The sequence below is a fragment of the Rana temporaria genome, chromosome 5 (assembly GCF_905171775.1).
Source record: "Rana temporaria chromosome 5, aRanTem1.1, whole genome shotgun sequence".
Classification (NCBI taxonomy): Eukaryota; Metazoa; Chordata; class Amphibia; order Anura; family Ranidae; genus Rana; species Rana temporaria.
This window is the reverse complement of record NC_053493.1, coordinates 374,189,215-374,202,543: the sequence shown is the minus strand read 5'-3', so window position 1 is coordinate 374,202,543 and position 13,329 is coordinate 374,189,215. Positions and strand designations below refer to the sequence as shown.

The window sequence follows — 13,329 nt, the reverse complement described above, 5'->3', positions numbered from 1 at the left end:
AACCTTTGTCTCTTAACCCCCCTGGCGGTATTCCCGAGTCTGACTCGGGGTTAGATTTTCCTGCTGCGAGCGGTAACCCAGAGTCAGACTCGGGCTTGCCTCGCTAGATCCACAGGCTTGGTTTACTTACCTTGTCCCTGGATCCAGCGATGCCACCGCGCTGTGTGAGCGAGCGGGACCTCGCTCGATTCACACAGCGTCCTCCTGTGCCGCCGATCTCCGTTCCCTGCGACGTTACGACGCACGGGGACGGAGAACGGCGCCAAATTAAAAAAAGTAAACAAACACATTACATACAGTATACTGTAATCTTATAGATTACAGTACTGTATGTAAAAAATACACACCCCCCTTGTCCCTAGTGGTCTGTCCTGTGTCATGCATGTCATTTTATATAATAAAAACGTTTCTTTCTCCCTGCAAACTGTAGATTGTCCATAGCAACCAAAAGTGTCCCTTTATGTCAAAAATAGTTTTAGATGAGCTAAAAAACAGCGATAATAAATTATAATCACTTGCAGAATTGTGCGATAGCGATTTGTGGGGAAATTAGTCATAAAAAAAAAAAAAATGACAGCGACAATTCTGCAAATTAGCAAATTTCAGTGATTTTGAGTTGATTACATTATTGAATAATTTTTATTATAATTATATTATTATTTGTTATAATTATTTATAATTATTTATTATATTATAATTTATAATTTTGTTTTTAAAAAAATGTCATACCCGGGATGCCTATTAGAATCTTGTTTGGTCAGATTTAAGTGAGTTATTTCTAAAAATTACAGACCTACAATATAAAACGCCAAATTTCCTTGCAAATAATGGTACCGCTTTCAGCATGTTTTTTCTGAAAGAATCATACCGCCAGGGAGGTTAATGGCATTTACTGGCAGGAAAAAAGTGACCATTTTTTCCTGACTGCCAGTAAAAATACTGGTGGTTGGCAACACTGCAGTGGAGGCACATGCATTTTAATGGATAGGTGAGGGCAGGTGGACTGACACCCTTTGAGTGATGCCATCATGCTGCTGCAGTCTTTTAGTTTCAGAGAAGACACCTCCACTAGCTGAGGAAGGAGCAGCAGGTGAGCACTTGAAAGGTGAGTATAAAGCACTCAGGATGTCACTTTGCTCTGAGTGGGTATGGTGGCACCATCTACAGGACTGTGGGAATTTTTAGGACTAAATGTAAATGTAAATGTAAATAACAGGCCAGCACAGATGTTGCTAAAAAGATATTGATTTGCAGCCGCTCACCCAACATGACTAGCAAGCAATTTGGCACCCCAGGAATATCTAATCACATATGACCTGCGGAATACTCAATGTGTTACATGTGGATTTGATCACCCCACAGTTTCTGACGTGGATAGTTTCATCAGCTCGCTATTCTGCTTGTAGCAGCATAAATAAACATCTCTACTGAGCAAAGGATTTCGTCTGTTATGAACAATGGTTTTATCCAACATTCTTCCTCAGTTTATAAAAACTTGTCTCCAGCTACAAAGGTTCCTTGAAGGCCCACTTAAGCAGAAATGAAGCAGAACGTCAACTTTTCATGCTCTGGCTTGTGGTCAGTGTGCTATGTATTCTCAGTCCTTCTAATGAGTTCTGCAGATGTCAGACAATAGTGGTCAGTGCAGCCTATTAGCAAAAATAAACGCTTTGTCTAGCCTTGCTATCTGGTTTCAGTTAGATAGTTCTGTGTAGAAGAAGTGACAGATCCTGTTCAATATGTGTGTATTCTCTCAGGCACCTGCAATGTTTGCAATCCACTTAAGGCATGTCAGAGCAACAAAAGGTTACAGAGTATAATAGGACTAATTTACAAAAGCTAAAGAAAACAAAACTGAAGCAAAAGTGGAACTGTTGTCCAGAGCAACCAGTTTGGCTTTATCTTCAATGGAAAAGAGAAATTTGAATGGCCTCACTGGACTGCTTCTTCATAATTGCGCTAAGTTTCTATACGTTATTGTGTGTTAATGAGCCCAATTGACTTGTTCAGAAAAAAAAAAAAAAAACGGAGGGTCAAACAGATGGCAAAATGGCTAAGCAGGCCAGAGACAAGTACTGTAGATTTTCATACAAACATTCATATGAAAATTCTCAGTGTATTTAATGAACTAAGGGCCAGTTCACACCACATGCAGTCCAGTTTCTGCATCAAAAACGCATGGAAAGTAGGCCATATGGTTTTCAATGGCATAGTTCACACCAGTGCTTGCAGTTCCAGTTAGGGTTGCCACCTTTTCTTCAAGACAAACCCGAACACTTTAGCGGTCTGAGACACCTTCGGGTGCCCCCAAGGAGAATAGTAAGGCCTTGTACTCACGAGCAGACATGTCCGATGAAACCGGTCCGCGGACCGTTTTCATCGGACATGTCTGCCCGGGGACTTCTATTCGATGGCTGTACACACCATCGAACAGAATTCCGCGCGTAAACAATACGCGGGGCGTGTCCGCGGTGTCGCCGCGACAATGACGCGTCAACGTGGGCGGGCCTGCCTTTTAAATGCTTCCACGCATGCGTCGAAGTCATTCGACGCATGCGAGGGATGGCGGGCGGCTGGACATGTACGGTAGGTCTGTACAGACGACCGTACATGTCGGGGGGACAGGTTTCCAGCGGACTGTTTTAAAGCAAGTCCAGGAAACAGTTGTCCGCTGGAAACCTGTCCGATCCGCCCAAAAATGGTCCGCTCGGGCCTACACACGGCCAAACATGTCTGCTGAAACTGGTCCGCGGACCAGTTTCAGCAGACATGTTTGGTCGTGAGTACGGGGCCTAATGAGGTGCGCATAGCGTACCAGAGCGAACAATGGTTGTGGCCAAATTGCTCTTGCTGACATCATCACCCCGCCCCCCAGTGATGCCGAACTTGTCCTCAGACAGCCGCCTGCAGCTCCTGGATAGCAAAAGATTTGTGTGTTACTATTTTGTTTACTTGGGAGCTACAGCCCAGTCTGAATAATGTGTCCGGGTTTCAGTCTGCCTGAAACCTGGTCACATGATTCAAAACCCGAACTGTCCGGGTGAATCCTGGACAGATGGCAACCCTAGTTCCAGTGCGTTCCAGAAAAAAACGTAGAACACGCTGCATTTTTCTTGCACTGGACTGCACTGGAATGCTGTAAAAAAGCATAAAAAACACACTTGTAAGAAAATAATTGGCTGCACATCCAGTAATTCCGATTGCCTTTTATTGTTCAAAGTGATAACACCATAGACACCAACATGAGGTCACGTAGAGGCGTTTCACACAAACATCTTGTGCTTAATCATTAATGTAAGGTAATGATTAAGCACAAGATGTTTGTGTGAAACGCGTCTACGTGACCTACGTGAACAATAAAAGGCAACCGTAATTCCTGGATGTGCAGCCATTTATTTTCTTACAAGTTTCCCACGGAGGCGGGCCCGCACAGGCACTCTACGACATATTCCACCTCAGGTTATCATCATACACCTGGAGCAGCAGCTATTTTTCCTTGTATAAAAAACATACTGGAATGCACCTAAATGCACCAAAAATGCACTGGAACACACATGTTCTTATTAAAAGTTAAGAAAAAAAGAGTGGGACAAATGCACTGGACCACATCAAAAACTTCACCAAAAACGCACTGGAATGCATAAAAAAAATTCAAAAATGCGCATGCAGCAAAGTATCTTGAATGCATCCAGACTTAATTTCTATGGTGTGAACTGGCCCTGAATGTAATTGCTTTTAACATTCGATTTTGGAGTGAATGAACATTCCAAAATGATAACCATATACACTGTTTGTAATTAATTTGTTCAAGAAAATTTTTCCTGCTTCTTCCAATTTTCCAATTCTCCAATTTTCCAATTTTCTCAACTCTGTGGTCAACAAAAAACATAATTTGACCCCACTAAGGATTAAAAAATCAGAGAAACATTCTGGGAACGAAAAATTTCTAGCAAACGTCTACTAGTGTATGGCCAGCTTTAGGTAGTGTAGAAACTACTTAGAATCTCTACAAGGTTTTGTAAATAATGCCCTACCTCCCAGTGACACCAGTGACACCATACTGCACGCTCATTTACAGGGTGTCACTAGGGCTAAAAGTGAGGGCATATCCCACAGGCAGCAACACAAACCTGATAGAGGTTGTATCTGACTCTGCTTAAGAAATTGACATGTACCAACAGGCAAGTGGTACATACAAATGTGCAAGTATGCACACATTTTTAATCCGGCCTATGGTGGGTTCTACAGATACGATGACTAATCCTGTCGTGGGAAGTCAAAAGAATCTGTTTATAAATGTTTTTATCCAAGATTTACACCGCTTTCACCTAGTTCCCACATAAAAATCAGTCAGTGGGTTTTTCTAGACAGAACATGTTATTTAAAGTGGTTCTTAAGGTAGAAGGTTAATAAACCTTCAATGTGCGACTCCCCGCCCAGTTCCCCCTCTCTCAGCTTTCTCCCTTCTTATTGGCTCAGAGACAACAGCGGTAGCTTTTGGCTCCCACTAGGGTCAACCGAGCTCTGTGTGGAGACACAATGGACACACAGAGCACCGCTCAGGAGCTAGTCCGCACGGGTGCCCCATAGCAAGCTGCGTGCTATGGGGACACTCGGCAGGGGGAGGAGCTAGGAATGCAAGCATGGGACCCCAGAAGAGGAGGATCAGGGCTGCTCTTTGCAAAACCATGGCACGGAGCAGGTACTTTAAATATAACATGTTTGTTATTTAAAAAAATATATATATAATTTACAATGACTTTAAAGCAGAGTTTTAATAATCAAACACTCACTTGTCCCACAGTCCAGCAAAGCCCTGCTCCCCCCCTCCTCTCCATGGCGTATCCGCTCCCCCTCAAAAAAAAAAATGGCATGCCAAATGTGGCATATCAGGGGGGTCACCATCACATAAAGCAGAAATTCAATTTTTGGGTGGAACTCCGCTTTAAGCTCACTGCATGTATTTAACTCTCCTTTGCATTTGCAGTAAATGTAAATAACTGAGAAACAAATAATTGTAGCATAGGATAATCCTTCCCTATTGATCTCAGGTCCCAGTGACCCATGTGAAACTTCCAAATGTAGAATTCTTCCAAGCAGTGGGAACATTAATGTAGCTAATTATAGCATTTTAATATATAGCATGTTGAGTTTTAGTTTCATAAGAAACTTGATCTTGAATGAAGATATTTTTAAAGTGAAATGCTGAACATATTTTCATTTGTTTTTAGTTCTGGACACACTGTAGAGCTACAGGGCTATATTTCCTAACACGTCTTTATATATGTCCCAGTGATCACATAGAGTGCAGGGATGGACTCTATGTTAACATTATTCTCCAGGGCATAGGGGCTTTTAGTTATGTCGTTTGAGTAGGGTCACAGTACCACAAACTAGTGAAATTAAAATTCCAGGATTGTGTTTTATTAAGTTTTACAGAGTTTTACAGAGTGTGGTGCTGTCTGTTAGGATTCCCCCCTGCTTTCTATTTCAGAGACAGTTGTCCCCAAAAAAAAATGGAACTGAGTTTTTAGTGAAAAATTTAAGTCAAAGGGTTGGTTCTCCTATTTAATACAATATAACTTAGGCAGCGCTTGCTATTACAAACTCTGTGCTATATGTGAACGCAATGTTGTTGAACTGTGAATATCAGTATCACTATCAGTGCCAACTTACATACACATATAGATATAGCTGAAATGGTTATCAAAAAATAAAAAATAAATTACTTGCATGCAAAATAAGATGAAATTAATAAAAAATTGTTCAAAGTCCTAAGATTATTGGGGTGCTTATTTCTCATGAATCCCCCTTGTAGTGACTATTCCACCTCATGCATACAGCGGTATCACCATGCACTCACCAGATGGCAATGACTCTCTTGCTGTATAGAAAGGGTAGCCTACAAGGTATGTGGGTGTTTAGGGAGACCTGTCCTGATAGTGCTGGTGGTTTCTAGTATTCAATCCTAACTGCCGATATCACTCTAGTGGATTCAAAAAGCAGGCAGTATGATGGATGAGAAGACAGAAGAAACAGAGGGGGAGTCTTTCATAGTTTCAAAAATGGCCCGTACTAACAATTCAACAAAATGGATGCCGCCTATGGCTTGGCTAGCGTTCCTGTCGTTAGACCGGAAGTGATGCAGGGGAACAGTTGACTAATATGTTTCGTCATCTAACCGTGAAATTTTCAGAGCCAGCCTGTATTGGTCAACAGCCCATATTGGGAATATAGGACAGCAGCTGCACATTTTCAAATTTTATTATTCATTTGTTTCACTTTATTTCAAGCACTTTGTATCCACATGGCGTGGGTGTTACCTTGGTTATTGGGTCTCCTTTAAGACTCGGTAATAGGTGACTATGGACATGAGTGGAGAATTAATTTCTGATCATGGATACAGATAAATGGCTAAAAGCCCAAAGTCTGTTCCTGAATAGATGAAACATTTTGATGGCTTGTCCACTTGCACTGTTGGTTCATACAGCTGGTGATTTCCCATCTGTATTTTCTAAAATTCTGGTGACTCCTCAGAATATGGATGACAAAGAGTCAGCACTTTTTGATTATAATTTCCACCTCTGTAATTCTCAGTTCAATGGTCTTTTTAAACCAGCTTGTCAACAGTAATTTCTGGACCCAAATTCCTAACCTATATTTTTGATTCCTTCATTTCCTGTATTATAGACACATAAGGCAGTGATAGTATATTTCTGCAAAATTATGGAAATCCTCTCTAAAGCTAGCCATACATTGTTAGTTTTTTTCGTTGCTGAAAAAACCCCCAAAAAGAACCGATTCCAACTTCCACAAAAATTAGGTGGATGGCTGGATCCACCCGCTGTTGTCAAAATATACAGAATATACAGATCAATATACAGATCAAGGAAAAATATCCAACATGTTTCTTTGACAGAAGTCAATCAAAAGATTGACTTATTTTAATACGGGACTGCCACACACTCATAGAAATGTATGCATTTCTGTTTTACCGACAACTTAAACTTTTCTGTCTTGGTGACTATGTACAGACAGCAAAAAAACATCCAAACAAAAACAAACTTGGCTGGGTTGATTGCCCTATCCAATACTAAAATATATATATTTTTTTAAATTGAGTGTTAGATACATTATTAACACAACTTAGCAGCAGCAACTGGTTTCCCACATATGTAGCTAACGTATAATGCCTGAATACAAGACTAAGTTATTAGTGAGAATCACAATTTACAGCAGATGTTTTTTGTACAATTTCTAGGCGTGACTATATGCACTGAATATTGCATTTGTCTACAGCTTGGGCTTAGGCTGTCAGCCATTTCTGTCTGTGACTCAAGTGGATAATGATGATATCTGGCTATCCATATAATATTTGACATATGGACTTAAATAACATCAGCAGTATAATAACAATACAAACAATAATTGTATTTGACAATCCAAAATAAACCTTCTATGGAGTTGGGGTTAGGGTTAGGGAAGGGGTTAGGGTTAGGGGTTAGGGTTGGTTTTGGGGTTAGACTTAGGGGTTAGGGTTAGGGGTCAGGGTCAGGGTTAGGGCTTAGGGTTAGGGCTTAGGGTTGGGGTTAGGGTTAGGGTTGGGGTTGAGGTTAGGGTTTCCCATTGAAGAATATGGCTAGGACTCAGGAATTGGAACAGGGACCTCCCCCAAAGGTCAAAGGTCAGAAGGCGGGTTCCCAGAGGTCAAAGGTCACATGGCGTTGCTGACCCACCCCCACCAAAGTGAACCAACTAAGTCGGGGAATGAACAAGTCGGGGAAATCGTCTTGGTCTGCTGGCCATTTCTTTCCACGACATCTTGGATTCCCAACATGCTTTGCAACTTTTCCTTTGCTGTTTACTTTCCATTTCTAAGGACTACATATCCCATTGTATATTGCTGCCTGCAAGCAGTGATTCCTGTGCTGACCCCTTATCCTGAAACTTCTCCTCTCAGCACCTCTGTAGTTCAGAAGGCAAGCTCTGTGAAATGTGTGACACCGCAGTGCCTACCCACAGGACATAGTCACTACGTTTCACAGAATTCAAGGAAATAAATGTGTGGGGGTCTTCATTGAGTAAGTTTACAGAGTTCAGGATCATTAAGATTAATAGGAGTAGGCTAAAAATAATTGAAAAACCATGTGGATAACCTCCTGTTTTTTTGTTTTTGTTTTAATAGAGAACAGCAGGGTTCAACCCTCAGATTTCTAATGCTGCATATGCCCACATTGAAGAGACCCATCCACTCTATTTGTCTTGGTAACCATTGTTGATGGGGCATCAAGTGGGGAAATCTTCCAATGGCAACACCTGTTTTGGCGAAACTGTTTAATAGAGGATTTTCCTTATTTTGGAGAGATCCCCACTCCATTAATTCTGAGACAGTAAAAGAAGGGACATCTCCCCAATGGCATACAGACAGAAAAAAAAACCTAAGTGTGAATCTAACCTGAAAGCATGTCCAAAATGTGATATCTCTCACCCAGATGCTCTCCACAATGGACCTCTCAACAGGGCTTGTAGAGGCCTACCACCTCAACCATACTTACTGTCCACAGCCCTTCCAGAAGCCCCTGTCTGCTGCACATGTGCATGTTTGGTGTGTCTGAGACATAGAGTGCTGTAAACACACACTCACCAAATTCCTGGTCACCTATAGCAATGACACTTCTCCGGCTGGGGACACCTCATGCTTTGGGGCTGGTGTCTTTACGTGGTACAGGATAGGGCTGCTGTCCCCTATCTACCATCATCCCCTAGCCTGACAATGTTTTCACAGACTTGGTTCACCGGGCGAGACCCTATCTCCCAAAGTGTTTTCTTAATGATATTCACAGTCTAGCTGTGCTTAATGGGGTGCTATCTCACTTTTACAGCATCAGAGGTATTCAGGATCCACTCCACATACTTGAAGCAGCCACAAGCTCAGTCCAACTCGTTTTTAATATAATTTTTTAATAAATGTCATCTCCTCCATTTAGCAAAACAGTTCCTCTCTCTGTGGTGGTCTACTGTCAGTGCTCAGTATTAAAAATGCCCATCCTGGGTGTAGCAAAGAAAGAATTAAGCCCTTACATCCTCCCTCTTTCTCTTAGCTCTGCTGTTCCCATCAGCTAGCTCAAACTAAATGTACTAAACTCCACCCCATGCTTACGGTATATAAGATCCTGCCAGGAAGCAAATTAATTATTTCCCCTTCCCGAAAGGATGTAAAGAATACACCTTCTTTAAAGGGACAACCAAGTGACCCCTGCCTACAAACCATGAACTATTCTTTTCAAAAGTACAAATAAAAAGTTTTGGCTAGAATGCAAATTCTGCATTGTGATTTCTGTGAAGTCATTATACATCAGGAAAGGGTCATCAAAGTAAGCCAGTCCTTTTTACAAACCACTACAATTAACCTCCTGGGAAACTTGTCATTACATGAACCCCACACCTGCATTCACAATCCAAATCATTCCTAAGATGAATTGCATCCACATTGAAATGTAGATATCAGTGCCAATGTGTGTATCCTGAGAATAAAACACAGCTGGGATTGCTTTATTAATGATCATTAGCTATTTCATTCAAAGTAATTATTGTTTTGATGGCCTCCTAATTAAAGGCCAGGCATAATTTGAGCAGGGAAATAACCCATACTGGGCTATTTGCCCAACAATTACTTCTTAATTCGATTTTTTAATACCACAGAAGTAGTAATTAAGGAAGCAGATATTTCAGTTTCATGAACTCTGCATGGAAAATACGTAAAATGCTAATCTGGGCAAAATAAAAAACATATTGAGTACATATTTGAATTTTCCTTTGTATTTTGTATGATCCTAATTTTGCATGCTTATATTGCACCAGCTTGGACCAATGTAAATATGCATATTCTATTCCTGAGGGACCACTGTGCAAGCTCACAAATCACTGTAGTAGGCGGTGCAAACAGTGATCGCCGCAATCGTCAGGGTTCTGTGTCACCATCATTATTTTATCAATGAATACAAAGCATTCTCTGTCCCTTCTCTCCACCGTGTAAGATCGAAGAACTGCTTGCATTCATTAAAATAAACACAAAGCATTATGTAAGTGGCAGAGGTGGCAGAGGTGCAGTAAGCAGTCTTTGCACAGGACCACAGAGATCGCAGTGATCACTGTAGTAGAGCAGACTACTACAGCGATTCCAGAGGAACCTCAGGTATGAGATATGCATACTTACATTGTGCCAAGCTGAACTAATGTGAGTATAAAGATCATACCTGGAGTTTGGTTTTAATTACACTGTAAGTACAGAACAATACCTGCTGATTCTGCTAGAGATTCATTGAGCTCTTAACATCCTGTAGTGAGCTAACAATGCTGCCTCTGCTTTGCTAATATCCCAAGCGATATTTGTCAGTCCTGCCCAATTCTGTCCTGCTGGACTTCAACACACCTACCTGTTATGTGATAAGGGATCATATGGAGATAAGTAGAGGGGGAGGTATTCTGTAGCCAATCAAAGAAGAATTCATGCAGGGCTGACAACACTGCTTGAGATTTAACTACTTGACCCCCGGAAGGCTTTACCCCCTTCATGACCAGACCATTTTTTGCTATTCAGCACTGTACTGCTTTACCTGACAATACCTCAGTCATGCAACACTTTACCCACATAAAATATGTATATCATTTTATGCAAATAGAGCTTTCTTTTGGTGGTATTTGATCACCACTGTATTTTTTATTTTTTTATTATATAACTGAAAAAAGATTGAAAATTTACAAAAAAAAAACAACAATATTTTGTACTTTTAGTTATAAAATATATCCAATAAAATAAAATGTCTTCATAAATGTAGGCTAAAATATTTTTTTTAAGTGTTGACAGTCATTGGGGCTGATCCTGTTACTACTGCATTTTAGTAGACACTATTATAGTTCTGATTGTGCTGAAATAAGTTGATATTTTCGGCGCTATGGTAAAAACAGTTGTGGCTGCTGCCTACCCCCAAAGCTCCACAGAGTGGAGTTGGTAAGAAAGACATAAAGAAAGGGGAGGTAAAATGGAGCTGCTATCAATCTATCCAATCAACGCTGAGACTCCGTGGAGAAGAGGACGCTGGGGACGCGCCGAGCAGGTGAACTGTCACAGGTTAGCAAAACAGGGGGCTGGGGGGCCCGTGATTGCCAGGTGTTTTTTCACCTTAATGCATAGGGTGCATTAAGGTGAAAAAACATGAACCTTTACAACCCCTTCATGTGGATAAATGCAGTAGAGACACTGTGTGGTAACCATGTCAAAATCAGCACCTATGCTGAAAGAATTAAAAAGGAGGCCTTGTGTAATAAAGTCCTACAATCAATTGAAACCATTTATGTGGATCATAGACTAATTCACAGCCTATTTTTTTTTACTTATCTATTTTATTTGCAGTTTCAATAAAGAATGCAAAGAGAGATGAAGAGAAACCTTTCAGAGACTGTGCAGATCTATACCATGCAGGCTTCAACAAAAGTGGGGTGTACACAATATATATAAACAACGTTTCTGAACCTAAAAAGGTAAAGACTGTATTTCAATGTATTACGTGTACAATTATGTATTCAAGTAGAATGTGTAATTGAATCTTTGCTTAGTTTTGGATAGAGCAGGAAAGCATTAGAACCTCTGTGAAATTTGTATGGCTGTCGGTGTCATCATTGGACAGATATTTCCACACTTCCTGTCCCGGAGATATAAAATCAATAGAGAATGGAGTTGAAAAACATTTGAGGAAATCCCGTTATTTACAGTTGTTATTGGAATGGGTGTCATTATTGGGAGAATTTCCTTTTAGGGCTATTCTGGTAAGAACTGTTAGGCCTCGTACACACGGCCGAGGAACTCGACGTGCCAAACACATCGAGTTCCTCAGCCAGTTCAGCCCTGAAGCCGCCGAGGAGCTCGGCGGGCCGAGAGCTCCCATAGAACAACGAGGAAATAGAGAACATGTTCTCTATTTCCTCGCCGAGCTCCTCGTCGGCTTCCTCGGCCGAAAGTGTACACACGGCCGGGTTTCTCGGCAGAATTCAGCCAGAAACTCGGTCGGAAGCTGAATTCTGCCGAGGAAACTGGTCGTGTGTACGGGGCCTTACACTTTAGATTTCCACTTTACCTGCTCATGGCAGGAGACACCAGGACAGAAAGTGTTGGTGAATCCCACCAAGTTCACAGAATGTCATAAAATGAGACAAAGGCTTTACTGTAAGTCTCACCCAAACTACCTAATACAAGGAGATCGTTTTGACTGAACTAAAGTCTAATGCCACGTGCAGACGGTCGTTTTTTGTGATGACGTTTTTGAAAACGTCATTTAAAATGACCGTGTGTGGGGAAAACGTTGTTTTATGTCTTCTGAAAAACGACAAAATTTTTTTTCGAACATGCTCAAATTTTTTGTGTCGTTTTTCAAAACGTCGTTTTTTGTGTCAATGAAAATGATAGTGTGTGGGCAAAACGAAGTTTCAAAACGACGTTTTTAAACCCGCGCATGCTCAGAAGCAAGTTATGAAGCTAGCTTCAATGGAAAAGAGTGCCGTCGTACGTGCTGAGCGTAACCACGCTTTGCTAGAGCATTTTAAAAAACGATGGTGTGTAGGCAACGTCGTTTTTGAAAATGAAGTTTCAAAAACGTCGTTTTATTTCATGATTCAAAACGTCGTTTTTTTTTTCATCACAAGGCATAAGGCTAGTCAGACATGAATACATTTCTTGTACACTGGTCCAGGGAACCAGTGCTGTCCTCACCCAAACCGGTTTCTTCACTGGTCTTTGGGTCATGGCACTGGCATCTTAACTGTGGGCAGCCAGCTGTGACTCCATGCTGTGTCATAGCTGGCTGCCCACTGCACATGTAAGAGCCACGCTGTGCTTTGTGAATGGTCCCTCAGCTTTTTGGGATCTGTATCGTGTCCCATAATTCTCCAGGCTGAGAGGAAGTGGGGAAGGGGAACCACCACTAAGAAGGTGATCCAAGCAAAATTGGGAACCCCCCAAGTTCCAAATGTGGCAGGGGAGGAGGGGAGAAAGAGAAGGAGTGGAACTTCCCCTAGGTGAAGTTTTGCTTAGACCTCGGAAGATCCAGAGGTCTAGGCTGATAAAGTTATGTGCACAAGTCAACTTTTTTTACCCCAAAGACTCACTTAACTCTACCTGCTCTTGAGTCTTTCCATTAGTCCATAAATATGATGGGCCAAGTCCAATTTTTACAGGAAAAGTTAAGAATAAATTAAAATTGCACCTAACAATGTGTCTGGATCCGCTGATATTTTTAGCATGCAGTTTTACCTGAAGCTTATCACTGCTGATAC

General features: G+C 41.4%; 1 protein-coding gene across 1 annotated transcript in view; it reads left to right on the top strand.

Moving 5' to 3' along the window:
* Window positions 1-13,329, top strand: part of ANGPT1 (angiopoietin 1) — a 406,724-nt gene that overhangs the window by 306,104 nt on the left and 87,291 nt on the right. Inside the window, exon 5 of the mRNA XM_040354850.1 lies at window positions 11,414-11,541. Coding sequence (XP_040210784.1) covers window positions 11,414-11,541 — 128 coding nt within the window. The remainder of the gene's footprint in view (window positions 1-11,413; window positions 11,542-13,329) is intronic.